At 42.2% G+C, this 25314-nt stretch overlaps 1 protein-coding gene across 2 annotated transcripts in view; it reads right to left on the minus strand.

Annotated features, from left to right (window-relative positions):
* The window catches only part of LOC124621850 (phosphoribosylformylglycinamidine synthase), a 208065-nt gene that overhangs the window by 52054 nt on the left and 130697 nt on the right, over window positions 1-25314 (minus strand). For both annotated transcript variants that reach the window (XM_047147296.1, XM_047147297.1), the window contains 4 exons: window positions 24553-24789; window positions 21253-21378; window positions 16401-16581; window positions 12365-12610 (listed from right to left, as the gene is read on the minus strand). In XM_047147296.1, the coding sequence (XP_047003252.1) occupies window positions 12365-12610; window positions 16401-16581; window positions 21253-21378; window positions 24553-24789 (790 nt within the window). The remainder of the gene's footprint in view (window positions 1-12364; window positions 12611-16400; window positions 16582-21252; window positions 21379-24552; window positions 24790-25314) is intronic.

Genomic DNA, 25314 nt, shown 5'->3' on the forward strand with positions numbered 1-25314 from the left:
TCAAGAAATTAAAACACAGAGAAAATGAAACACAGACAAATTAAAAGAAAAGCACGGAGAAATGTGACTGGCTGACCACTTATAAAAATCTAGGGTGAGCAAGCCACCCTTTGACACATTAAATACATCTCCCTAAAATATTGTTAAAAACATTGGACAATTCACAAAACTTTAAGACCCTAATCACATTAGTTTGATCATTACATAAAATAGACGGCTGATCTGCTGGCAAATCCGCTGCAGTCAGCTGGTTGTCAAATAAAATGCAGTCCAATAAAATGTGGCGCACCGTGACCTGCACACCACAAGCACCATACATTGGAGGCTCCTCTCGCTGGAGTAAGAATCCATGTGCCATAGGGTTGTGGCCTATGCGAAGACGAGTAAGAAGGAGCTCATCCCACCGACATGGCTGGTAGGAAGTACCCCATGGCCAAGTTGTGGACTTGATGACACAGATATTTTTATCGATCACTTCCAGACACTCATCTTCTCATTGACACATGACTTTGTACCTCAACAGCAACGTGATAGCATGCAGGGGGATAGCACACCGAAATACCAGAGGATCACGACACGCCTCCTTGGCTGCTTGATCCGCCCTTTCATTCTCCGCAATTCCAATGTTCCCAGGTACCCAGCAGAAAGACAACTCCTTCGTCAGTTGTTCTTGTTCAAGGAGGGCTGCTGGATATTCTGGGTTACTGTATCTTCTGGGTACAAACATTGGAAAGAGTAAAGGACACTCAGAGAATCTGGGCAGATGAGAAATCTAGGAGAATGTCTCATCTGCTCCAGTGCTTACAAAATTGCATATAATTCAGGGTCAAAGATGGTAAATTCTGGAGGCAGTCTGACCTTGAGGACACGATTCGGGAAAACGATATAGCAACCCCCTGCTTAGACCCACCTGTGAAAACAGCTACATGGTCGTAGTACTCAGATAAAACATCAGAGAATATCACATTAAAAATGGAAGCAGGAGTGTTATCTATCCTGTACTACACCAAATATAAAATCACTCTGTGCCTCTCAAGTAACCAGGGCAGCAGGCGGTTGAAACCCTGGATTTGGGGTCATACTGGCTCCAAACCGAGTGACTCCAGTACACACTGTACACAGATCCCAAATGACATCGTTTGTGGATGGTAGGAAAAAGGCATTCCAGAGATGGACGAGCAACAGTATGGTGTGGGGGTGAAATTGGAGCTGCAAGGAACGTACTGACGCACCACGAGGAGCTGGCGCCTGATAGTAAGTGGCAGTTCCCCCACCTCAGCACAGATGCTAGGTAGGGGACTGGTCCGATAAGCACCCGTGGCCTGCCAAATCCCCTCATGATGGACAGTGTCAATGATATGCAAGTAACAGGGCCTTGCTGACCCGTGCAACAGTAGTCCAGCCGCGAATGCACAAAAGCCCGATAAAACTGAAGGAGACATGCCCCGTCTGCTCCCCAAGACCTGTGGCTAAGGCACTTGATGATGTTCAGTGCCTTCAGGGTTCTGTCTTTCAGGTCTCGCAGGTGTGGTAACCACAACAATTGGGAGTAAAAAATGAGGCCCAGAAACCAAACTGTGTCTCTAAAATGTAGGATGGTGTCCCTCATATTCAAGGCAGGCAAATTAAAAAGACGACAAGAACGATTAAAATGAACACAACACACACACACACACACCTGCGGAAAACTGAAAACCTATCTTTGTAGCCCACTTCTCTAACTGCCACACTGTAAGTTGCAACTGACAGCTTGCCATTGCAATACTGGGGGAGGAACAGAAAACAGCAAAATTGTCTACAAATAAGGAGCACTGTACAGGACTCCTTAGCTTAGATGTGATACTGTTGGTGGCTATGGCAAAGAGGATAACACTTAAAACACTGCCCTAAGGATCACCATTCTCCTGCTCAAATTGATCAGACAGCATGTCACCAATCCAGGTCCTGAAAAACCACTGAGAGAGGAAAGACCTTATGAAGATGAGGAAGTGGCCACGGAAGTCCCATTGATGCAGTTGTGTGAGAATACAGTGTCTCCAAGTAGTATTGTATGCTTTATTTATTTCGACGAATATGCCGATACAGTGATACTTACAGAGGAAAACCTGCAGAATAGCCGCCTCTAGGAGGGTCAGATTGCCGACAGTGGACCGAAATCTTCGGAATCCACACTGATGGCAGCTAAGGATTTGTCTGGTCTCTATCAACCACACCAGACGAAGTTAACCATCCGCTCCATTGTCTTTCCTGCACAGCTCGTTAAGGCGATACTCCAATAAATACTGGGACTTGTGCAGTCCTTTCCTGGTTTGAGGAGAGGGATCAGAATTGCCTCCCTCCATGAGTTGGGGATGTTGCCTGTCTGCTATATTAGATTAAAGCATTTGAGGAGGATTTCCTTTGATGCCACTGGCAAATGTTGAAGCACGCAGTACCGGATTTGGTTGTGACTGGGTGCAGTGTCACGAATCTCAGTCAGTGCTGATTCGAGCTCCCACATGGAGAAAGGGGAGTTGTAGGCCTCAGAACTGTTGGACCTGAAGTCCAACTTTTCCCTCTCTACAGACTTACGATAGCAACAATCCTGGCTTGCACTGGCAGTAGTTTGTGCAAAATGTTTGGCCAGCATCTGAGCAAAATCTCTGGGAGTTGTTTAGAAGCACCCCTGTTTCAGCACTGCTGCTATCGGTAAACAGCTGTGTTTACCGGAAATCCTCCGGATGGCTTCTCATACTTTTATAGAAGAAGTGGAACGATTGATGGAGTCCAGGAACCGTTGCCATGACCGTTTCTTACTCTCTCTAATGATGGGTCGAACCTTGGCCCTAACGACTCGGAAAGTCCTAAGGTTGTCTGCTGTCGGTCGGCAATTAAAATGTCAAAGAGCCGCACACCTTTCGCAGATTGCGGAATGGCACTCATCTCTCGACCACGGTACTGGTCGCCTCCTAAGAAGATCTGAGGACTGTGGGATGGAGAAGTCAGCGGCACGATGGATCACTCGTGTGATGTTGTCTACCCATCCTCGGATGCTGTTGCAGTGTTCGAACACAGCCAGCTGGCTGAAACACGTCCAGTTAACCCTGTTGACCACCCATTTTTGGGGCTTAACTTCGGGTGGTGAGCCATTTAGTAGGTGAAGGCAGATTGGGAAGTGGTCATTGGAATGAAGGTCGTCAATGACCTCCCACCGAACAGAGTCCGTGAGGGCAGGAGAACAGAAAGAGAGGTCGATGGCTGAGAATAACCCAGTAGCAGTTGAGAAATGTGTGAGAGTACCCGTATTGAGCATGTACAGTACGTGAGACATCATGAGGCCCTTCGAAACACGACCCCGAGGGTAAGTATTGGCTGAGCCCCACAGGACATGATGGGCACTGAAGTCTTCCAGGAGGAGGAATGATCGTGGGAGTTGTGCGATAAGATCTGTGACAGCCTTGGAGTCTAGTGCATCTTGTGGAGGTAAATACTGTGAGCAAACTGTGACCATTTGACACACATGAATTTGAACTGCAATTGATTGCACGTCAGTAGCCAAGGGGAGAACAAAGAGTGGTGCGTATTAGTGACAAACAATACAACACCTCCCTTGGCCCTTTCATCCCGAAACATCATTCTTGCAGTATAGCGTATATCCCTGTAGCGCAGGAACATCTGTATCTTTAAAATGTGTTTCTTGTAAGCAAAAGCACAAGAGACGTGCCTGTGCTAGACGTTTCAGTTCCTCCACATGAGCCCTGAACCCATTCATGTTCTACTGTAGTATGGAAGCAATGTCATTGGTGCAGTTTTAATTTACCCCTATCTTTGCACTGGGGGGCATGAAGCACTTTAAGGGTGAGGGGGAGTGGAGGGGCTGCCTGGATCCAAGGCACCTAGCTCCATGATATCCTCCTCATCAGCCTGACCCGATCATTGTGAGCCTTTCCCTGCACCCTGTCCCTTTGAGGATGAGGGGGAAAGGGGGCATTGAGAGGCACTCTGCTTTTCTTGTACCTTCTGGATGCTTAATGCGGACCTGTTGTTGGTCTTTCCTGATGCAGCTGCCTGGACTGCTTTCTCCTTAATCTTTTTCCCTTGACATGTACATGTGCAAGTACAGGTGCTTGTGGTGAACACAGGCACACTAGGCGTCATCTGTGCTGAAGTGTCGCCCTGGGAGTAGGTTTCTGCACACTGGAAGAATATGAGGTGACGAAGACAGGGGGTTTCGTTGCCTTATATTCTTTTTTGGCTTTGGCATAGGGGATCTGCTTGGTCACTTTTATCTCCTGTATTTTGCGTTCTTCAGCTAAAACAGGGCAGTCCCAGCTCCAGACTGGGTGGTTCCCACAGCAGTTGATACAGATTACTGGATACGAGAAGTCAGTCCCAGTATCATGAGCGGCTTTTCTGCAGTTCCCGCAGATCGCTTCACCTCCACAACTCATGGTTGAATGGCTCAGACGCCGGCATATATAGCACCACAAAGGGTTTGGAATGTAAGGCCGAACATTAAGTCGAAGGAACCCCACCACAAGAAGTTCAGGCAGTGTCCGAGAATTGAATGTGACAATGAAAGTGGCAGCCTTTTCAGTTGCTCCATTATTCCAGTGCATTCGTTGCTCCACATTCATTCTTGCTTCAGTTCTGCCATGTCCATGGCCATGATATCTCGGCATGTGACAACACCCTTACTGGAGTTGCAAGAGGTGTGCATCTCAACAATCATAGTCACCCAGTTTTTGGAAATTTGTGGTAAGATCTTATGGGACCAAACTGCTGAGGTCATCGCTTCCTAAGCTTACACACTACTTAATCTAACTTAAACTAACTTATGCTAGGGACAACACATACACCAATGCCTGAGGAAGGACTCATACCTCCCTGCTCGGCTATCCCGTGTGACGTCACTCAGTTTCTATGATTTCTTAGGAAGGTCTACCTGCTTTGACCTGTTAGTTTCGGCCAACAATGAGCCATTACGCAATCGTTTTATAGATTTTAATTTTCCAGCAAGGCCTTCCAAACCCTTATGGATATAAAAAGGGGACACTTTTTCAAATGTTCCCTCCTTCCTCTTTATCACCAGAAACAAATTGTTATTCATGACTGCATGAGCCCTGTTACTGCAGTCCAAAGTATTCTTATTATCAGGAGGGCTAGCCTCTCTCATTCTTTTGGATGAATGGGCGTGAATACTTGCAGGCGGTGCACCCTTCCCGCTGGGAGGAGAAGAAGATGATTTCGAGTGTTCCATCTCGGCCCCACGAGCAGCTAGAGAAATAAGTGTCCACTCAGACAGAGCCCTGCGTGCCTGAGTAAGCCTTCTACAACTGAGGTGTGGTAGGTTCCCCAGAGGTTGCCTGCTAACGATTATTACATCTCGACAGCCATGCCTACCATCAGCACGCAGCACACCTTGAGATTGAGGATTTTTTTTTAAAGAAGTTTATCCTGTCCTCGTGGTCAAGCCAAGATCCCCGTTCCCTGAGACACACAACATTCCATCTCCACGCTCCATGGTGGTTGCTGAAGCATGCCGAGAGCTTACGGTAGCAGGGGATTGGCGGCGCTTACCAGCCCCCAGCTCAGGAACCCCGGAACCGTCAAGCCTGTACCCAGCAAATCAATGCTGAGCACCTGAGGGCATCAAGTTAAGTATTAACACAATGTATTGTTACAACTCAGAAACTATTTTCCCATCACTTGCAGTAAACTTATTGACAATTTGGAGTACAGAGGAAGGTGTGAACTGAAATTTTAATTTGCGTCATGTGATAAGATTGGATTAGATGTTCTTTCAGTTCCAATAGAACCATCGTGAGGAGATCCTACCGGATGTAGAACATATCAGAAAACAAAAATATACAACAGAAAATCCATGATGGAATAACAACATTATTGTGGAAAGGATAGACTGCTACTCACCATACAGAGAATATGTTAAGTAGCAGACAGGCAAAACAAAAAGACTGCTATACATTTGAGCTTTCAACCACATGGCCTTCTTCTAAAGTGGAAAACACACACACTTTCACATGACCACTGCCTCTGGTCACTGAGGTTGGACTCAGTGGCCAGAGACAGAAGTCATGTGTGTGTGAGTTATGCTTGAGTGAATGTGTGGGTTTCCTACTTTAGAAGAAGGCCTTGTGGCCGATTGTTCACATGTATAGCAGTCTTTTTGTTGTGCATGTTTGCAACTCATCATCATCATCATCATCATCTCTGCATGGTGAGTATCAACCTACCCTTTCTATAATACTGCCAAAAATATACAGTAAATATTTATAAAGAACAACAGATGTGGTAATGTACTTACCACAGATCCCAAGTGAAATGGATGTGGAATAAATCAAAAAATCTTAAAGACACATTTTCATTTAAAAGGTAATAACAAATTTGTCACAAAACATTTATATGTTCAATACACTGAGGTGCATATGGTGATTCTGTGGCTACTGTAGCCATGAATCATTAAACAAAGAAATCATTTTACAACACTTCTTTACAACGATCACATTACTGCACAGAATTTCTACAGAAGTCAGATTGTACTAGTACTTGCATTTTTTGATATTATTAGTAACACACACACACACACACACACACACACACACACACACACACACACACACACACACAAAATGTGTAGTTTCAGTATCTATTATTGCAATGATATATAAGGGCCCGAATTTTGGTCATGAGACAGTCAGTCATGGCTGAGTTTCAGATGACAAACCTGTGTTGCTTAGAGCTACAACAATGCTTCAACTTGACCGTGGAATAAGTGTTACACCAATAGGCCATGTGTAAAAACAATGACAGTGTCTGCTCCATATGTAACTGATTATTCTTCAAGAACTGTGAACTTTGTGGTTAAGTTTTACTGCTCGTAGATGTACGACAGGAAACTATTGTTGTAGTATGTGGAGGTTTGCACGCAAACTAATAATGAGGCTTATTGAAAGTTAAACAATAGTGCACTGGGCATATAAATCTGTTGATTGGTTGGTTTGAGGATTAAAGGGACCAAACTGCAGAGGTCATCGGTCCCTTATATATCTGTATATGGGGGTTTGTGAAAAGTGAAAGTAAAAGACAGTGAAACGCAACTGTGCTTCCATCGGCTACAATATTTATAGCAGTCAGTGTCCAAATTACAAACCCCATTTTTCAGCCAGTGTAGCAATGCAGTACATCGACACCGAGGACAACAAACGAAGAAATAAACAAAGCAGGTGGAACTGCAAAAGGTTGTCCACCAGATCCTTGCATGTCACAACACCTTTACCTTAATTCAAGGGGAGCTGGAATGATACATCTCCTCCATGTTAATTTTAGCAAATAGAAGGAAAATTTTTTCTAAAACCATTAAACATACAGCTCTGAAATTTGGACTACATGTTCAGTGAACATTTCTCTGCAAAGTTATAATGCCATGTTAAGAAATATTTATTGGTTTTTGTTTTACAATTTTTTTAAACAGATGCTTATTTTTTCTCTCTAAAAGTTTGCACTTTTTCTTCAATAACTCTTGAATTATACAATACTTTTTTTACAATTTGCTATAAACATGAAGGAAAAGAAGTAAACAATATTGTGTATAAATTTCATTGATATACTGTTAGCAGTTTTTGAGAAAATGTTCCTCAAAGATGAAAATTTTAAAGTTACAGGAAATGGCTTCCAAAGTTTTTTAATGCATTCCTGCCCCATATGATGGATTATCAGCATCCTCTTCTTTTTCCAGTGTTAGTTTTCTTTCCACTGGTCTTTTATTCCCTTTTGCTGAATGTTGTAGGCTTTTGTCTCTTCTTCCTGCACCTCTCAGTCTTTCTTCATCAATTAGGCGCATTGTGGAAATGGTGTTGTGTACTAGTTGGAAAACTAAACGTTTCAGCACATCACATTTGATAATGTTTCCTTCATTGTATGTTGCCACTGCATCATACTCTCCAAAATGCAATGTTTTTATCTGTACAAACACTCTTCTGGAAATCCTAATCCAAATTAAATTATTTACACTTTTATTTGGATTTTGTGTTTTCCCATGTAAACACTTTCCCAATAAACTTGGCTGTGATAAATCTCTGACTATGGGCTTAATTACATCAATTACAGCATTTGGCAAACTATTTTTGTGGGCATATTCCTTTCCTGATTGGTACTTACACCGTGTGTTATCACCTGTGAGGCACAGTGCATGTTGTGGGTGCTCATTTGTTGATGCAGTATGAAAAAGTAATGCCCATACTGCTCTCCTCATATGCTAAATGCTTCTTGTATTTTGCCTAATTGCACCCACAATACCTCTGCAATCTATCAATTGCTTCATCTGTCAATCTTCCTCTTCCTCCAAGGGCCTTACCATCACTAAGCTTCTGGTATCCTAACGTCTGCTTTAGTTTGCAAAAGCAAGCCCCAGTGCGCTTCTGCACATGTCCAATGCACTCCTGTTTTTTAATGTGAATTTCATTGCCATAAGGTTTGAGTTCCTCTACAGCTTTATATTCCTTAGAATCACCATCTCCTAGATAGTTAGTGTATCGTACATTATACCACTCCTATGATCTGGAAAAAGTTGCTTTCACTCCCTCTACTTCCATCGCTCTGCTCATGCCGTGAAAATTTGCTTCACAACTTTCACTATGTTCGTCCTTGGCATTGCCCTTACATCTGCAATGTTTTGAGAGAATGGCAACATAAATTACTTTGCAACTGTCTCCACTGGTAGCTGTCACAATCCCATTTAGAGATTTATGGCCTCTAGTTGCCACGATCCATCTAAAGCAACAGCTAAATCTCTACAATTCTCATTATCCGTCACAGCTTCTTCAACTGCTTTCTTCACTGTTGCTTGAGCAGTATCTTCAGCAGAAGATCCCACCAATTCATTATAAAATCCAAACTTGGTTGGTGGTTTTGGCAAGTTCATAATTCCACATAACATTGTCCCTGCAGCACTGCCCTTGTCAATGCAACAAGCCATACACTAGCCTAACATTTATAACATACACCTTCTTTCCACTATTACCACTATGAGGAATACTGTTAGAATTAGAAAACGAAACTTCTGCAGCACATTTGTTAAACTTCAATACCATTTTACATGCCAGAGCAATGTGTGAATTTATTTTCAATTCCAGTCCTCTTTCTTTGCAAACTTCGGATAATACGTTATGTCTCAAAGTATTAGAGAGCAAGGAAATGTTAATTATTTCATTCACATCACTACTGTCACTTTCATAGTTTTCAAATGTTTCTTTGCTGTAACAAAGTTTCTTGCTGGAAGAAGTTCTATCACATTCATTTGAAGTAGTCGGTGAAGCAGTCTGAGCAGCATCTCCCTTCAAAACAACAAAAGATTTCTTCTTCCACTCACTGTGCCTTTTCTTAAACACTCGATTGCTGAAACGGGGCCATTGATATCCACAAACCAAATACGTAAAACAGGTACAAGCAAAATTTGTCAAATACACAAAATTGAACAGCTGAACAACACAAAGCAAACTCCACAAGTCAACACACATGGTATAGCATTTATGTTTACCGATATGAACAGTCACTTGTCACAGAGATAAAGCCATACAACGTTGGAAAAGAAAACACTCTCTAATTCCGCAAAGATACTCTGTTTGCAGCCAGCGAGTGGTGCTGTCAGAAGTGACACACCAAGTCGCTACAACCGTTTACGCGGCGTGTCAACTTTGCAGTGATAAAAAACACACTTAGTATTCACTTAGAAGGGTGAAACTTGATTTGTTTTATTCAGAAAACTCCAAATAATTTTATAGTGAAAAAACCAAAAAAATTCATGATTTTCATCATTCCGGTTCCCCTTCAACATGGTGTGGAACTCAGTTTCAGTGCCATACTTCCCAAGGCATTTCGTTTTCTGCACGTTCATTGTTTACTGGAAATAAGAGATTTTGAGCAACAGTGTCCCATTCCATAGCCACCTGGCATATTTTAATGTCGCTGCAATGCCCTCCAAACCCTTTCGAATGTAAAACGGGGAGACTCTTGAGAAAGTTTCCTCTCATCTCTTAACTATCAAAAGTACATTCTGTCCTGTAGGATGCAGCCTGTTACTAAATCCCTAACAACTTTTAACAACTCTAGAATCCAGAGAACTCTTCAGACGAGGCCTCTTGTACGACTGGGTGTTGGTATCTCCAAGCGGCCAACTTTATACAACAGAGGTGCAACAGGTTCCCCAGAAGTTGCACGCTATTAACTGTTTCAGTTCAACAGCAACGCATCTCATCAGCATGCAGCACACCTTGAGATTGAGGTTTTTTTTATAGAGGTTTTTACCATCCTCACAACTTGACCAACCAAGTCAAGATCTTCATTTCCTGTGACACATAACATCCCACTGCCATGCCATACAGTGGTCGCTGAAGTCTCAGTTGTCTTGTTGTATATATTCCAACACTGTCTTCGCCTACAATTTTTTTGCCCTCCTCGGGGCTGTTTCTGTCACTCATTATTTTGTGTCCAGGATTCCTTTACTTTGTCTACCATCTACTATGTAATCCCCAACTTTCAGTTAAAGTTCTCAAACCTCTCATTTCTTCTGGTCTGTAATACTTCCACCTCTTTTGATTAGCTCTCAGTCGACCATCCATTCCACTCAACAGGTCCTGCAATTCTTCCACATTTTCACAAAGCAAAACAATGTCATCAGTGAATTTTATAGCTGATACCATTTTACTATTAATTTTCATTCAACTTCTGAACCTTCCTTTTATTTGCTTCATCACTTTTACAATATACAAGTTGAACAGTATGGCAGAAAGACTGCATTTGTGCCTTATACACCTTTTAATACAAGCACTTCTCTCTTGGTTTACCACTCTTATTGCTTCCTCTTGCTTCTGATACATACTGTGAATTACCTGTCTTGTACCCATAGTGTGTACCTATTTTCCTGACAATTTCAAACATCTTGCATTAACACGTGTGAGTGCCTCTCTGGTGGCCTTATCTTTCTTAAAGCCAAAATAAAGGTCATCTAACAGAATTTTATTTTGCATTTCTTCATACACATAACTTCTCCGTAGCCACATGATTAGTGTTGCTGCCTTCGGTGCAGAAGGGCTTGATTCTGAGTACCTCCTCAAATATTTTTCTGAGGAAGGGTGGTGTGGAGAGGGGTCCATTCAGCCTCATGAGGCGAAATGAGGAGCTGCTCGAATAAACAAGTAGCAGGACCATCTGGATTTGTCTGCAGGCAACAAAGGTTTGAGGTATTAGTAACATGTTGATCACATGTTCCACAACCACAGGTCACTACTCTTCTTGGCTTGTAGATAGCAGCCAGCCAGTTGGGACAGGACTAAGGCAAAAGTTGTGAGTGGTGTTTTCTATTCCTCTGTATATTTTTCTAGTCAGTTACTTGACTGCATTAGGTGTTAAGTGGAATGTGTAGTAGTTCTCAACTTTATCTACCTTTGCTATTATCAGGATTGTTGGATGATAGCAAGGCTAACGGCGCATCTCCATCTCATAGACTTTAAATAAGAGCTTGAATTACTGTTTCATTGCCACTTCCCCCACTACTTTCAGAAATTAGCAGGAATGTTATCGATCCTTCTTCTGTGCTTGATAAAAGTCTTTCAAAATTATAATCCGCTATGTAAGAATGCAGTAGATCCTGTATGTTCTACAAATCAATATCCGTTTCTTCTTCCATGATGTTATCAGCCAATTCATACAATAGTTATGTCTAACAAATAGGTATTTTACTAATATTGTTCAATAATATTGTTTTGTTGCAAATTCCATTGCATTCTGTGGAAAAGTTTAAAGCTGCACATATGACTTAATTACAAAGATACAGAAATGGCTGGCCAACGTTTACCTTCAAAGACAGAATTTTAATTACTACTAACAGACACATTTAAAAGTGAAGAAAGTATTCTCAGCTTTTGGAGTTAGTAGTTCCTTCCATGGGGCAGAAAGAAGGGTCGGCTAGGGAAGATTAAACAGGAGCAGCCCGCTGTGAGAATGTGGGAAGCAGATCCTAGGGTCTGAGCAAACTGTCTTTTCCAACTTTCATCAACCTGTCTGTCCTTCTACTGTGAGGAAGGATCTACTAGTTCCAAAGACTGAAAATAGTTTCTTTATTTTTCAATGCGTCTATCAGCAGTACTCATAATTCAGCCTCCCGGAGGCAATCACTGACCAACTGTTCTGGCTCCTTGTAATTTTATGGTTTCTTATGTGAATTCTTCTTTTCATTTTATGATTTTATACACCCCCTAGCACCTGCTAACAAACATTGTAAAAAGTCTTTCTCTTTACATCATGGAAGTTTCTACAACATGTTGTACAAAAATTTTCACGATATTCCAACCACACTTACAAAACTTACCTTTTATGAGCTTCTGTGTGACTCCAAAAGCTTTTTTCAACAGAGAAGGTTGTTCAAGGTCAGGGCAGCTGTCGCCCAGCTGCCTGAAGCACTGTGCAAGTGCTGAACCTCCTAGGCGATTGCACCCGCCCGACAGATCGACGTGGAACAGCAGTCCCGAACGACCCACAGATGGGCTCTTCAGGTCGGGAGTCACAACTTGCCTCACGTCCGGACACGGCGCATATGCCGAGACTACCAGAGTGCCTACAAAATGAACAGAAGTGAATAAGTACAAGGAAGAAAAAAGTGTGGATACAATGGGAGTCAGGGGGTGAGTGAGAGGAACACAATAACCCAGTATAACAAAGGAAAAAATGTTGCAGACGTGGTATGCATTTCCTATACAATGGTGTAAAGATATTACTGCTGCAGCATTGCCAGGGGCTATTCCTCAGTGGAAGGGTGCATGCAGCATCATGGGGCCAACTGAGCAGCTACTTGGCTCCAGGGTCTGTGAAACCGACAACGGGCTGCAGAGGGGTTTGCTGATCCTATGGCCCCTCTGCACTGCAGTCAGATGACGACAATGTGACGGTCCATCAGTGTATGTATGTATGTATGTATATAATAGAGGGAAACATTCCACGTAGGAAATATATATCTAAAAACAAAGATGATGTGACTTACCAAATGAAAGTGCTGGCAGGTCGACAGACACACAAACATACACACAAAATTCAAGCTTTCGCAACAAACTGTCTGCTTGTGTCTGTATATGTGTGGATGGATATGTGTGTGTGTGTGCGAGTGTATACCCGTCCTTTTTTCCCCCTAAGGTAAGTCTTTCCGCTCCCGGGATTGGAATCACTCCTTACCCTCTCCCTTAAAACCCACATCCTTTCGTCTTTCCCTCTCCTTCCCTCTTTCCTGATGAGGCAACAGTTTGTTGCGAAAGCTTGAATTTTGTGTGTATGTTTGTGTGTCTGTCGACCTGCCAGCACTTGCATTTGGTAAGTCACATCATCTTTGTTTTTAGATATATGTATGTATATGTGTGTGTGTGTGTGTGGGAGGGGGGGGGGGGGGGGGGCGCTTGCACTCACTTGACCAAAAAAATGTAAGCACCCATAAAAAGCCAAGGAAGTGAAATGATATTTCAAATGCTAAAGGGTTTTGTGGTTTTCATTTCAGTGATAACAAAATCAGATCCACAGAGAAACAAAATTGGCAGCACAGGCACACTGGTTGTTCCCTGTCAGTATCGTGTTGCACCCCGTCATCCCTGGAACGATGCACTAATCAGTTGGAAATGGTACTGATCATGCTGTACAGTCAATGTTTCCTCTCTTGAGGTAAACTGATCCCTGAATCTCGAGAATTGGACGAGGCTGACATCTGAGCGGGTCTCACACAAGTTCCATTGGAGACAGACCAGTGGCTCCGGCTGGCTGAGGGAGTTTCTCTACATCATGCTGACAGTACACTGAGACACAGGCTGAATCAGGATGAAGTTGGTGCTGTCAAAAGCTGGTGTCAGGGTGTTGTCTTTTGAGAGGCAACATCGGAGAACATATGTGACATGCCACTGTGAAAATATAATACAAAGGATAGCTGCTACTCACCATATAGCAAAGATGCTGAGTCACAGAAAGACACAACAAAAAGACTGTCAGAAAGCCAACTTTCTCACAGTCTTATTGCTGTGCCTTTCTGCAACTCAGCAGCTCTGCTTTATGGTAAGTAGCAACTATTCTTTTTGTTATATTGTCACACACCACTGTGCTTTAAGACTTCCCTGAATCACTACCAGAGGTAACTTGAAGCCACGCACACTAGTGCCCTAAAATGTAACAGCAGTGTGTCTCTCCAAAACACTGTCAGAACACGTCTTCTTCCCTCAGTGCTGCCAATCTCACAGACCAGTGAATTGCAAAGTCGACAGTCAATGCTGAAAGTGGTGCACTGTTACTCATCAGCAGTCATCAGCGTGGTATTGTCAACAGCAGCCTACTGATGGGACAAATGTTCTATAGCTTTTGCTTGTCTCTTACTGACGCTGAGTTATGATGTGTGGTGTTGTTATGACTTCATCACTTTTGCCCGGATTGCAGGTGCATATCTGAAGGGCCAACAATAAGCTGCCTCTGCAGTAAAGCATTCCTCCCTCGGAGTGATCAGACTAGGTCAACCAGAACCTTGCCGATGCATGTGATTTCCTTCATGTTTTCATTCAGTCCAACACTATCCCACAGCCACAGCTGAACACCCCTCGCGCCTGGATATCACACTGTTCGACCAACTGACCACATGCAGATCCAACTCTAGCATCATTCTCTCATGTGAGAAACTGCCATTCTATGTAGTCTTCATGAACGTCCATTATATAACTTGTCACTCATCATAATGTGGTCATGCGGTGATGGCACTAATGACCTGTGGTTGTTATTTTAAGTGTCACAGCTCCCTGCAACTTATTTAGATATCTAGTCATGTCACTTACAACTACAAAACTGCACATACATCAGATCATTTCTTATATGCGCTTAACTTTTTTTCTCCCAGGTTTTCTCGGCAAGATCGATTAATAGTGTACTTCTTAGTGTTCAACTGAGTTGTTGTTCCCCTTTTATGCACTTACAGCAGCTGAAGGTGATGACTACGTTGTTCATTGAAATACTGTGGATAAGATGCAAACAATACTCTGCCTAAACTCCAAGGAATACACCATTAGTGTGTACACTATCGCTCAAAAGTTTTTGAACATTGGTGATTTTGAGGGACAAAAATGCAAATTGGAACCAGAAATGTTAGAAATACTCATAAGTCAGATTTGGAATAATCTTTTATTGAAAATAAATACATGCAGTTAAATTTTACTCTCCTCAAAGTAGCCTCCTTTGGCTTTAATCCCTTCTCTGCATATCTGAGGCACTCTTTCCATCAGCTTCATCCATCAGGGTTTCCTCGGTGATGTGCTGCCATTCCTCTTGTAGTCTGGTCCAGAGGTCATAAACGTTGGTAGTAGGCTTTGATTTAACTGCTCTATCCAAGTGATCCCTAAGCAGTTCAATAGGATTACAGTCAGGGGATTGGAGTGGCCAGATCATATTTTTCAGTTCCTTCTTTCTTTCTAAATTTGCCAATTATGTTTTACACAGTTTTGAAGTGTGTTTAAGGTCGTTATCTTGCTGTAGGATGAATCCCTTGCCAATCAAACATCTTCCACATAACCTTGCTTGGTACTGTAAAATGCAATGGTAATCCTTTCTTCATTGTTCTGTTTATTTGTACAAGATCACCAGTCTTACTGCCTCCAAAACACCATTTAGCTGATTTTCCATTTTGAGTGCACTTTATAATAAACTGCATTAAAGACACTGCTTTTATCACTTCACAGTTCATACATTATAGCATTAATTAAAATACAGGATAAAAATACAAAGCTAGAAAAACCAAGGTGACGATTATTTTAACTGAACATGGTGATGAATCCCAAAACAGTTAAGGGATAGTGATTTTACAGACAACTGTGACACCATTAACTTCTTCCTGCCCCCTAAATATTTAGTGCAGTCTTCAGATGAGTGTGATATAATGGTCAAAATGCAGTTTCAGTATTATCTTTGGAAGATAATTTAAAGTGAGAGCTAATATTTACCCAAAAGGCAAGAGTTGTGGCTACTTACAAGTTACATAAAAGGCAAAGTAGGGATTTACATACGTTTAGTGGATTTATTCAGAAGTCTGACACTCTTGGTGCATAAGACTCTTCTCTGAGGCTACCAGATGACAAAGACGCAATGATGCACAACTGGGGATGGAGGGTGGGGCAAGTAGGAAATTTGATGTTAACTGTGCGTTGAGGATCCATGACCAGAGAGTATTTAAGAACCACTGGTGATAAAATAGGAGGCACGTATTACTTCTACACAAGTCTCTAACCAAACATTTGCGATTTTACAGATACACTGATGTACTGACATCCACAGATAATGAATTAATTAAAATATTTTAGAAGTTAATATTCACATAATAAAAGGCTGAACTCACGCACCTGGTGCCTTGACAGTGGAGCCGGAGACCCTGGCGGCCATGCTAAGGGAGTCTTTGCCGCCATCGACGGCAACGCCGAGCTCCGCCATCACACGGCACATGGCAACACACGCGTCGTGCAGTGCTGCACCCTCTCCGGGCAGCTTCGCGGCCCACATCCAGTTCCCACTGCACTTCACGTCCTGGCACACACACACACTGAGGGAGAAATGACATTAAACTGCCCTCATTAGGGTTTCTTTTCAAATTGTTGGAGCCTTCAATGACTTTATGGCATAACTCATTTAACGTGGACACAAAGAACTGGACGACATACATAAAACAGACCTTATTCCTTTTCCTATTTCTATACAAAAGGCTCATCTCTGTACTACTGTACTGAGAAAAATGTTAGTGTTAGCAAAAAGTAAATGTATCAGTCATTCTACAATATACTTTTAGACTATGATGCAAGTCAATGGAAAACTGTATGACCAAGCTGTGTGATGGAAAATGCTAACCTCCTTTCATCCTGTTTGGCTAAACATCTCCTTTATTATTGGAGGATATTGACTCAGTACAGGCAAATAGGAACACACATAGAATGTAATACAAAAGTAGGGGTATCATAATAGTGGTAAGATCAGCTGGAATACTGTATATGTTGGTGGTGTGTGCTAGTCCTGAGATCATCCGGAATACTGTGTGTGTGTGTGTGTGTGTGTGTGTGTGTGTGTTTGGGGGGGTAGGATGATCACCCACGTTCTCGCATGTGTACATGCTAGTTAGCCCTTCAGGAACACATTTCCCAAAACATTACCATTGTTTCCTCTTGTTATGTGCTGAAAACAAGTCACTATCTCAACTATTAGTGCATTACTAATTCCAATGCTCATACTTAACTAAAGTTGTTGAGGATTTATATAAGTCTGCAAGCTTCTATGGCTATTGTAATTCTGGGTGTTAGTTCCATGTCATTTTCCCTTTCAGCTTCTACACTGAACTCTTATGTTTTGACCCCTCCACCAGGATCTTCCTCAGGAGTTTCATGGTCCCTCTGGGTGGCTGAGCAATGTCAAAAACTATTACCCTGTCTCAAATAAATGAATTTTCTCCACACTTTTCCAAAGAACAGGCATCATGGGTAAAATTCCTCATCTCTCACTGGTGGGTCATCATTACTGAGGAGGACCGAAATCTTGGTGTGTGCGTGCGTGTGTGTGTGTGTGTGTGTGTGTGTGTGTGTGTGTGTGTGAGGGGGGGGGGGGGGGTGAAAAATCTTGTCTTCATTACAGCTTGATGATAATTGTTTGTATCCCTCGCATGCCTCGGCTGCGTAGTTACTTTCTCGATGTCAGGAAGCTAAGGAGGCAGAAGCCTGTAGCTGTGATCTCAGAGTTTAAAGAAAAAGAGTTTAATTCATTTTGAAGATCTCGAATGCTTCCTTCACTTTCCTCCTACATATTTTACATTCTTTAGCTAGCATTTGTATGTTATTAAAATTGGTATTTGAAAAGGGTCTGCCTGGTGTTCCCTTACAGCAGGCTTCACACTTTGTTTTAAACATTTGTGGCACTTGTGCTCTTTAATGCATTCCTTTACTGAGCAAGCACACTGCACCCACCTCGTGAACACATTCCTCGAACAGGCAGTAATCGACCAAATGGAATGACCTCCAATATCAAATGATGAGAACTTCACTGATCTGCCTGGGACCAGTTCAACTCACAATATATTGTTGCAGGAACTTCCTACACAGACTGGATGACCTTAGGTGGGCAACCGCAGTAGAGGATTCCAGGCACGTTACAAAGCATGGGGTGGAGCAACACAGTAGTTGATGATATTCGTAAGCAAATTTTGATTTCAAAGATGTATACTTTCAAATAGATGACCTTTATTTTGTTATCATATGCTTTCATTTCACATTTAAGTTATATTATTTAGTTTCATAAGGCCTGTTCTTTCATTTCCTGCTCACCATGGACCGAAGCTCACAGATATTCAAGTCATACAAATTCATTTTTGAGCAACTTATATGGGATGTTAATTGCAAATGGATTGCAAGTCGTTCAGCCTAAACAACTGTCATATAAACCTACACACGACCTCTCACCTCAGTTGGGAAGTACAGCCCTTATCTGTTTAGGCGGACACTAACTCCCAACCCTGAGGCACTGGTCTGTGAACTTGCAGGCTAGACTGCCACTGAGTCGGCAGTTGAGGGCTGCTACTCACTCAAAATTGGAGCTTCACAGTAACATCTAGCACTAACGTCACAAACAGTGAGCTGTATCGAGAAACTGCCAGTGAAGCACCTTCCCTGGCAGTTCTTAGAAGCAACCCAATATGAGTCAGAAACCAGCCAATAGACATTGTTCTAGAACAGCAATATTCTTCAGTTGGTCGCACCTTGTTCCTACAACAGCTATCAGAGCAGTCTCTTTGACATGCTGAGTAAGTCTCCGGGGCCTACACACTGAGTGCTCTAAGGTCTCTTCCCATTCCTTGTTGCCATTTTCCTAAGGGATGCCATAAACTTCCGTAGTTTTGAACTACTGACAGGTAACAGAGTTTTCCCCTTCTGCAACTGAAGGATTTCTTCCAGTAGAAGCGTCAGTTTCAGGCAGCACTCGAGAAGATGGACAGGTGCCAATGCTGCCACTTGTAGCCATGTGACCCAGCAGGTTGTAACCAAGCCTTCTCTGCAGGCGGACCAGCATCAATGTAGAAGAGGTACTTTCAATACCGCAGACACATTCTCAAGAGTATGCCCAAATAACCTCTTGTGGCAGCTTCCATTTGTTAGACATCAGTCAAACTAATTTCTGATTGTGTACAAATTACAGCCAATGTGAAACCCAAAGGAGCATTATACAGGATAATTCTGTGATGGTGTTACAAATTTTAAGGTAAAAATGGAGAAGGGTAAATGTATCAATTTGAAGTATGGGTCTCTGGTCTGGAAATGACAAAGTCAAAGGTTAAAAGAAAATATTGATCTGATATCTCTGACAGTGGTATATGTGTACCAGTATTATTGTTGCTAAGATTGTAGGATAGGCAAATCTCAAGAGATAGTGGTCTAGAGCAAAACAAGAAAAAAATGTCCAGTAAGTATGGGCTCTAAAACGCATACCTTAAGAACTATGGGCACTTGTTCAGTGGAAGAGATGTGTTACACAAGTGTTCCTAGTCTTTATGGTATGCATTGCGGCGTCCACGTGTACTATACTTTTTTTCTTACTTTGGTCCATACTACCGGCTCTGGAAGTTCCTTCCTATAATCTTAGCAACAAAAGTACTGGCACATGTATTCCACAGTCAGAGGTATCAGAACAATTTTCACTTATAACTTTCCACTCTGTCATTTCCTGACTGGGGTCCTTTTCCTCAAATTGATAATTTGTTCTTCTCCGTCATCCCTGGAAGACTGTATCATCATCACCGAATCACCATGAATAGTACAGTATAAAATGTTATATGACTTATTTACTGTATGCTTCATACACAGCTACATCCAACTATGGGTGTCCAGGCTGGAATATCAACAAATATGAAAGGCTTTGTTTATCTATTATCATGCCCTGAAAAGAGGGACATCCTATCCAAGGTACTCCCCCAACCCTCCTAAAGTGGTGTTCTGTCACCCACCAAACCTCCACAACATTCTCATTCACCCCTATGCTGCTCCCAATCACAACCCCTTGCCAAAGGGATCATCTCCTTGTGTGGGGCCCTGATATAAGACCTGCCCAATCCACCCACCGAGCACTTCCATGTCATATACCAGCTCTGCTGCAGTCATGTCACAGCTTTTTATATTGGTATGACTATCAACCAGCTGTCCACCAGGATGAACAGCCACCACCAAACGGCAGCCAAGAGCCAACTGGACCACCATGCAGCAAAGCATAACACTGAACATAACATGCTTGATTTCAATAGCTGCTTTACAACCCACACCATCTGCATTTTCCCCTCCACCACCAGTTTTTCTGGAATGCACAGGTGGGAGTTATCCTTACAACACATTCCCCATTCTCAAAATTATCCCAGCAACAACCCACTGTTCCCACACCCTCTCTCCTCCCGATTCACATCCCCTAACCCTCATCACGTGCCACTCTCTGTCAATACACCCTCAAGTCTTTTCCCCTCTATGCTCCTCTCCTTTTTCGTTCCCTCCCCCCTCCTATCCCACAGCCTCCCCACACTTCACTTAACAGCCTTATCTTTCTGTATTTTAGTCCCTGCATGCTCCACCAAACAGTGTCCCTCCCCCCCCCCCCCCCCCCCCCCCCCAAATCCCCGCCACTGGCACGCTGCTATCCCTCCTCATTCCCTGCCCCACTCCAGATGGCTGCTTTCATTTAACCCAACAATTGAAGTCTGGCTAAAGTGGCCAGAGGTAGCAATCATTAGTGCGAGATATGCTGGCTTATGAGAATGTGAGTGTATTTTCTTTTCTTCTCTGACAAAGGTTTTGGCTGAAAGCACAGTGTGTAATAGTCTTTTTGTTGTGCTTGTCTGCAATTAGACACGTTATCTTTATAGTGAGTAACAATCTAGCCTTTTCATCATTGTTCATACACAGCTAAACTACTCATCTGTTGCACTATAGGCTAGACATGTCTCTTTCCTCAAATACATTGATAGTTTTCCTTCAGAAAAAATATTTTCATAGAATGAAGGCAGATTTTCCAGACCGACTTTCTATGGTGACGAGCGAATGTAAAAAATTTGTTTGCTCAAGTGCAGTTAAATGTCATGGTGTGGTTGGTGCCAATGTCTTCCCACCACCCCTACAGGTATGGCATCACCTATAAAATACAGATAAATAGCAACACTAGTCAAGCACAGTGATGTTTTACCTGTATGTCAGATATTCTTGCAAAAACAAGATTTGTTAGGCATTCTGCAACTGTCATCCTTGCTCCAGCTGCTGCGTTGACAAGTCCTTTAATCGGTTGTTCACCAATTGCTGTAGCCACGCCTTCCTGAAAAGACAGAGGGAGAGTCAAGAGTGCTAACATTAAATTATTTATGACCAATTTCCATAAAATAAAAGCCTTTATTCTCAAATTTATGAGTAACATGAAGGATTCAATGACAGAAAATAAATAAAGACAACTAAAGCAGAAGCAAATAGAAATAAAAAGATGGATAAAACTGCGCTAACGTCTATATAAATCACACATACAGTATATAATCAAACTTGATAGACAAAAAATTTGCTCACCAAGCAGGGACAGGAGAACACAAACATATACCGTATTTACTCGAATCTAAGCCGCACTTTTTTTCCGGTTTTTGTAATAAAAAAAACCGCCTGCTGCTTAGAATCGAGTGCAAAGCAAGCGGGAGTTCTGAAAAATGTTGGTGGGTGCCGCCACAACTAACTTCCGCCGTCGAATATATGTAGCGCCACACAGGCATGCTTTGTAGGCACAAAGATAAATACTGGCACCAAAATCTCTGCGTCAGTAAATAAATTTAAAAAAAAAGGTGGGAGACGAGCCTTTTCCCTCCGCCCAGAGTTTCAACCACTGTGTTTTGGTACATTATCCAACGAAGTAAATACAAATTCTGTATTGTTGATCTTCGAATGTAGCAGCATTTCAATGTACTACGAAAATTCGACAGGCAAGACTGTTTGGGATGTTTGTCAATGTGGCCAACTGTACGTTCTGAATTTTTTCCTACCTGTGAGAAGAGATGGTTGCTAATAGGAGCTTTTATGAATTGTGAATCACATGTAGTATTCTCTTCGCCATAAGATTAATACGAATATAAACATTTTGCCATGTATTGTTTCGTGTTTGCTACTATCTCATTTAAATCCTGTCTGCCTAATAAACTACGAAACTAGAGTGAGACAACAGCAAACGCGGAAGAATATACATATCATGTCATGTTTATATTCATATTATTCTTATGCCTGATAGTGATACAGTCAGAAATGAAGCACGGCAACTGACTAGATTTTTAAATCTAAGATGACTCTAATTTCTGTGCAGAATGTAATGAACTAAAGAGGCGCCTGCAAAGATTTTCAAATGGAGAAAAATTTTCGCTAAAATTTCGTTCAGAACATCATCTATCATACGCAGTCTATTATTTGGTTCTTGTTGATCATTATCAAAGAAAGAAGTAGTGTAAGTAACAACAAATGTTTCGCTAATGAGACGACTCCTCTCTATTTTTATTTGTAAGCGGCAGTAGCGCGCACAAAAGCAAGCCACGCCGCGAGCGGCGACAGGCCGTAAACACGCACTATCAGAATGCGACAAACAATGCATGACACAGTACAGTAATGCATTTTCAGCTTAGAGTGACGTAAACACCTATAACAAAGAGAACGGCACTTATCAGATCAAAGAAAAATAAGCAATCAGTTCATACCAGACGAAGCACGTGAAAAAGGAAGGATATCCGTATAAATACAGACGGAGCGCGTGACGAGTAGCAATGGCTAACTGGTAAACCGTAACTGCTAAGCTTACGACTCGAACCAAACTACTGCAGCTGTATCGTCATTCATTCGACCTAAATTGTGTCTCATATTACAACTAGGCGAACTTTGTTTCGATTTGGAGGTGCGACCTAAAACTTTTCTCTTCCCTTGAATTTCGAGTCTCAAATTTCAGGTGCGGCTTAGATTCGGGAAAAATTTTTTTCCTTGATTTCGAGTCTCATTTTTCAGGTGCAGCTTAGATTCGAGTGCGGCTTAGATTCGAGTAAATACGGTAACTATGTTAAGGAAAGCTGCAAGCTTTTGGAGCCAATGGCTCCTTCTTCTGGCAGAGCGGTTGAAGGGGAAGGAAAAGAGATGATGAAAAATGACTGATGAGGTTTAGGAAATGGAGAGTTTGGAAAAGTCACCCAAAATCTGGGTCAGGAGATACTTATTCAACAGAATGGGAAGGAGAGACTGAAAGCCAACAAACCCACATAACTGAATATTATAAAAATGCAGACAATGGAAACTCCAGGTAGGAATATCAACAATGCAGGAAAAGACAGATTGCTACCTACCATAACGAAGACACTTTAAGTTTGTCCGAGCTGCCAGTCAGGTGTGCCTGAGGCATGCTTGCTTGTGTTTATAAATGGCATGTGTTTCTCTTTTGCTGATGAAAGCTGTGGTAGAAAGCTTTCTGTAAATGTATTGGTATTGTGCCTGTTTGCAACTTAACGTGTCTTCTTTATGGTAAGCAGCAATTTATCTTTTTCTACTTTGTTATTATAAAAATGCATATCATAATTATTGAACTGCACACAACTGTAAGAATTGTTGTAAGCTTAGATGGGCAACTAATGAAGTAAACAAAACATTATTTATATAAACACTAAACAAAAAAATTACTTTCTACCACTATGAAACTACTGTTGACGCCTTAAGCCAGTGGTTCCCAAACTGTTTGCCAAGGCTATGCTGCAAGACACTGCAAAAGTACTCCAACGTTGTGACACATTCTGCAGCAATAATGAATAGCAAAATTATCACAGTTCCAAACATGGAAAAATTAACATAAGCTAGAAATGTAGATAGCTGCACCCAGTTTGATTCTGGGATTTGAGAAGTTTTAGAGAGTATGCAAAACTCTTCCAGCCCATTAATTATTAAATTCAATAGATTATTTATGAATTTAAAACACACATTTAATTTTTTTATTTGTCTGGCCTACTGAGGACCACAAGAAGTAAGTTATGCCCCATTTCCTTTCTCCTTCCTTTCTTTCCAGATCCCTTCCCTGTGCTGTTCTCTTCTCTCTTTTGTCCATATTGTGCCTGTCTTTTTCTTTGTTTTCTCCTGCTGGCCACCGACACTTGTTACTTTTGCTCTGAATTTTTTGCTTTCTCCTATTTCTTTCACCGTTATTTCCATTTTCCTCGTGCTGCTTTACCTTCTCTCATCCACGTTATTGATGTTTCTGGGTTTTCAGCCCTCCTTCACAACTGTCTATATGCTACATAGACCTGCTTTTGAAGCTGTCACTTGTAGGAGATTTATCTGCATTAAACTAACTGAACAGACTCAACTGTTCACTTCAACTCTGAGGGCCACGGTAATACCTCGACGTACTGACGCAACAGGGAACAAAAGTAGTTTGGGAACCACAGCCGTAGCCAATTACCTCTCATCGGATACATTGGCAGAGCTTCCTTACCACTCCGAAGATAGAAAGGGCGGTGACAGCAACATCAGCGGCTGGCGTGTGCAGCGGGCCGACGCACTGCTGGCGTGCGATCAGTCCTGTGACACAACGGTCCACCTTGTTGGTGAGGTATCGCTTGCTGGCCACTGCAGGCAGCCTCAGCACACGCTCTAGTGCCATCAGCACCGACAGGCTGGCAGGCAGCGACAGACTCTTTGGGATGCCCGGCTGCCGCTGTAGGTGGAACACCTGGCAAACAGGATAGGGTATATAGACTCCATGCTAAAATACGATTTATGGTAAATCTGAAATGGAACACAAGATAGTTATTTTGATTTGACTATTTCAAAAGTTGACAAACTTTCATTTGTATTATAGAAAACTGACATCCACAGGCATCATCATAAATTCACATTCTAATCACCCAACCCAACATAAGCACAGCTTTTTGTATACAGAGTGCTGATGGTTGGAATTATTGAAGCTGACTGCAGCCATGTCGAAGAGATCGCAGGGCCAGGTGACCTCTTTGACACGTGATCAGGGGAGTGAAGAGTAACAGACAGGCAATGAACAGAGGTGGACATTTTGTCTGGAGGACAGAATTGGGTTTACAGGTCGCTATACGGAAATGGTGCCGAGGGCAGTCTGTTAGCTCTCGGGGAACAACACATGATTTCTACACAGTCAGACATTACCATGTTCAGCTGAACTGTGATAACAGGCTCCTGGTTAATATATTGTCATGTAGAAGAAGGTGTAATTAGATAAATG

Source organism: Schistocerca americana, chromosome 7, assembly GCF_021461395.2.
Source record: "Schistocerca americana isolate TAMUIC-IGC-003095 chromosome 7, iqSchAmer2.1, whole genome shotgun sequence".
NCBI lineage: Eukaryota > Metazoa > Arthropoda > Insecta > Orthoptera > Acrididae > Schistocerca > Schistocerca americana.